We start from the raw sequence: 4439 nt of genomic DNA on the forward strand, positions 1-4439 counted from the left end.
TTCAATAAATTTCAATTTTTTAAAAGCTCAAAATTTAATCTTCAAATTATATCAGAAAACACTCACGATGATGAATTTTTAAACTCATGGTAAAATATCGGAATTAGACCAACAACGTTTGTTGCTGCCAATTGTTATAAGAAATAGGAGATAACTTAATGGCTAAAATCTCAATTCATACGTTAAACTGACCGGCTCCAGACAAAAATGGAAACCATGTGTTGTGTTTAGGTACATTATATGTAACATGTTTATCCATTTATCAATTCGGCATAGTGGTTTGTATCTGAACTTATTAAAATATTTAACGACAAATGATAATAAGATAATAAGAAGGTCTGAAATATATATATATATATATTATTATTATTATTATTATTGAAACATTTATGAAGCGCTAATTAAAGGAATCTCAAAAGCGCTATCTAACAAAAACTGAACTTAACAACATAATTGAAATAACAAACGAGAAATCATAATACATCGCACAGAAATAAGATTAAAATTTGGTCATAAACAGAAAAGTAATCGATTCAATAAAACGAAAATACGAAATAATATTTAGAACATGTCGACTAAACAGAAAGAATCGATCAATAATGCATCACAATGAAAATAAATGAGTTTTCAGTTTCTTCTTGAAGTCACGCAGGTTTAGGTCCGGATTTCTGAGAGCAGCAGGCAGGTTGTTCCAAACAGTTGGTCCAGAAACAGCAATGTTACGAGAGCCTATACGGAGACTCGTTGTTGGGATCAACAGCAGGTCTGAAACATCGGATCTCAAGTGTGTTCCAGATGCTTTTGAAGTCTCTTTTTGAACCTGTCAGACAAATAAGATGGAGCTAGACCGTTGATAGACCTGTAGACAAGTGTTGAAATTTTGAACAACACTCTTTTTTCGACGGTTAGCCAATGAAGTTCCTTCAGTATTGGAGACACATGATCGTATTTTAGAGCTTCAACAACAACTTTTGCGGCTCGATTTTGTATTGATTGAAGTACAGCCACGGATCGATCAGGTAAGTCATAAAATAAACTATTGCAATAGTCGACGCGTGAGTGCACAAATGCATAAACCAACGTCTGCAACGTGGATGTATCTAGGGATTGTCGAATTTGATTGATTTTCCTGATTTGAAACACGCATTCGGCTGAGAGCTTCTTAATGTGTTGTTTCATTGACAAACCTGAATCAATCGTGAAGCCCAGATTAGCTGCTGTCTGACAATATATATATATATATATGTCTGCTATATATATATATATATATATATTACCCACATATATTTTATATATATCTATTATATATATATATATATCAACATATATTATATATATATATATATATATCAACAACATCTATTACCAAATTTATGATATTATTACCAAAGATATGCTGCCACTAATTTTAGCAAACGGGTCACTACCGCTGAGCCATATCAAGTAAAAAAATGTTTATTGTTTATTTATTTATATATATAATTTATATAAATATATATTTATTTATTTGTTTATTTATTCATTTCTCTCTTTAATTCATTTTTTCTTTTTTCATTATTTATTTATTACAATTATTTATTTAATTATTTATTATTAATAATTATTATTATTTATTTATTTATTCTTTTAACCAACAAAAAACAAAACAGGTAAAGTTCAGAGAGTCATTCGAGCCATACTTCTCAGCGGACTGTGGTAGGCATTTTGATTTGGTATGAGGCCGACGTCAATGTAGATGTTGCAGTCAGCGAGGCTGTTGTTCAACAGGCCATTCATCATGTAGTTCATCGGGTTGTGGCCCTAGTAGAATGGATAATTTTTTTTATTCTGATTAATTTGTGAGGAATGTTTACACATTGCGATTTTAGTCATCGTCATCTTCGTCATCACAGCCATCGTTATCATCATCACAACCATAGTCATGTTCATCATTATCACAACACTCATCATCAACAATACTTATTGGTAAACTGTGCGTCTGGTACTTTAGAAATGTTTTTTTTTTCATGGGCGATGCAACTTCGACAACACATTTCATGTTATTTCAACAGGTTTTTTTGTAGTAGTAGTTGTAGTAAGTAGTAGTAGCAGTTGTAGCACAGTTGTAGCAGCAGCAGCAGTAGTAGTAGTAGTATTTGTAGTAGTAGTAGTAGTATTTGTAGTAGTGGTGGTAATAGTAGTAGTAGTACGTTTTCAAATAAAAATTTGTTTCATTATAAAAACACAAACGTTCACACCATTTATAATATAACTTCAACTAGATATGGCTCATGAAGAGCAAGCACATAGGTTCGCCATGCAATATAAATGATAAATTGGTTATTAATGTTTTTGAAATAAATAACAGTAATGTTTACTTTATTCATGACATTTTAGAAATTTTTGGCATAATTATCGACAAGGTTGCCATAAAAAAGAAGATGAGTCCGCCTTTCAGCGTAGGCCAAACTTAGGAAGACTTCGCAACCCAACAGATTTGCGTTTTTTGGTTTGGGAGGCGATAATGCCTGCCTCATCAAAGACGGCGACGATGATGAAGATTGAGAAGATGATGATGATTTATTGGATTCATTACCAGTATCATCATCAACTTCATTGTCGTCAGCGTCACATGATTGTAAGCATTTACTCTCGTCATCGTCATAATTCAGAGTTCTGAAACATTTAACATGAAATGCGGCTGACGTTCGGCAAATTATGGAGTTCAAATTTGTAACTGGGAGCGATTGATTAGTTTTAGTTCCATTCCAATATATTTTTTCATATTCTTCCGTGTGATGTTTTCTTTTTTCATAATTCGATATCCATTTGTGTTGTCTTGAAATTAGTAGTACTGGCTCGGCTGATAAAATGGAGTTTAATCTAAGTTAACGTTAACTCAACGTTAGATTTTTCTAGCTTAATATCGTTGCTAACATTCAAAACATCATCAGTAAAACGCATATTTACTGTTAATGAAGCAAAACTATTTTGGTTTCAACATCTTGTCAATGACTTTTACATATGCATGTAAACCTGCTTTCAGACTAAGTTAAATTATCTTTTACTCATTTTTTTCACTTTTTATTCTTCCATTCATCACTCTGAAAAATCGATGTCCCCACATGGACGTCATCCAATTTTCACTTCATAGTATGAAATATTTGTTTGCAGTTTTTATGGAATCAGTTCGTATTCTAGTCACAGAAGAATAATTTTACAACACTATACCGCAGTGAACAAGCTATATCTTTAATTTTGTATTTTTTAACAGACCCAAAATCAGTATTTAATGTCTCATTTTTGTAAATTTTGTAAAATAATTTTTAGAATTCGAGGATCTCTGAGTTGTTCTTCTGAAATGTCTATGAGATAGTTCAAATTCTGAAGCATCATATTATCCAGATTATTTACCAATTGTTGATAAAGTTCACTATTATCTTGGTTAACATCCCTAACTTATCCAGCTGATTTCTTCTTTTGCCTTTTTTCGCCATCACGTCTATTTTCATCGGTAGAAAAATTAACATTTGTGATTAAGTTGTTAGGCGTTTTCGATACCGACCCAATCGACCCAATTTCAGCAGGTTTGTCGTCGCTGTCGTTATCTTCCATCTCGTTGTCCTGAAGGTCATCGTCAGTAAATTGTGGAGATTGAAGTTTCTTGGCAACTTTTTTAACTTTAGGCGTACTCGATACCGGCCCATACGATATTTTTTCCTAGTTTATCCTTATAACGTTGTCAAAGCATTTCAAATTCAGTCTGTTTCTGCATTCTTCAATTTCATTTTTTTGGAATCCAACGAATTTTGCCTATAAAATAATTCGAAAAAATAAAATTTTTATATGAAAGTCATTTATCGGAATATGGTACAAACTTTATGTAAAAATAAAGATTCAACTTACATCATCAAAATCGGAAGAAATTTTGTTGACTGCTGATTTGTCCATATTTACCAAACTGCTAACACGAGGTTGTCATCGAAATAAAAAAAACAAAATGAAAATATAACTCGCTGATCACGTATTTATCTGTGTAAACAGCTGATAAAGACAGATTCTGTATTAAAGCTGCATACTTAATGTTGTGTTCTGCTGTTTTGAAGAGTTGAAACACGAACTAAATAGAAAACAATAAGCGTAATGTACGTATACTAATTTATTACGTAAAATAAATGTAACGTTCTATAACCAAACGAAGTGAAACGAATTGAACGAATTAAAAAGCATGTCACAGTAAAAGTCACATTGTATTGATACATTAATTATTGCCCAAAAACAAATAGAATACATAGTGATGTGCCCTGCACATAACACTTAATATAATTGGTCACGTGTCCTTTTGTGTTATCACAATGAATATTATTTAGCGTAATGCATATGCATCTGTGAGCTTGCTTAGCTTTAAACTTAATAATAATAATCTAACTTTTTCAATTGCGTCGCTGTTCAAGCTATGA

The 4439-nt window shown here is 31.8% G+C and overlaps 1 protein-coding gene across 1 annotated transcript; it reads right to left on the reverse strand.

Moving 5' to 3' along the window:
• Positions 1–2372: 2372 nt before the first annotated feature.
• Positions 2373–3930, reverse strand: HELRODRAFT_172684 (hypothetical protein; the record flags this gene model as incomplete). The annotated part of the gene is made up of 4 exons (XM_009019343.1): positions 2373–2784; positions 3545–3603; positions 3718–3792; positions 3886–3930. The coding sequence occupies 4 exons, from the start codon at positions 3928–3930 to the stop codon at positions 2373–2375; spliced, it is 591 nt and encodes a 196-aa protein (XP_009017591.1).
• Between the last annotated feature and the right edge of the window lie 509 nt (positions 3931–4439).

Source organism: Helobdella robusta, assembly GCF_000326865.2.
Source record: "Helobdella robusta unplaced genomic scaffold HELROscaffold_24, whole genome shotgun sequence".
NCBI lineage: Eukaryota > Metazoa > Annelida > Clitellata > Rhynchobdellida > Glossiphoniidae > Helobdella > Helobdella robusta.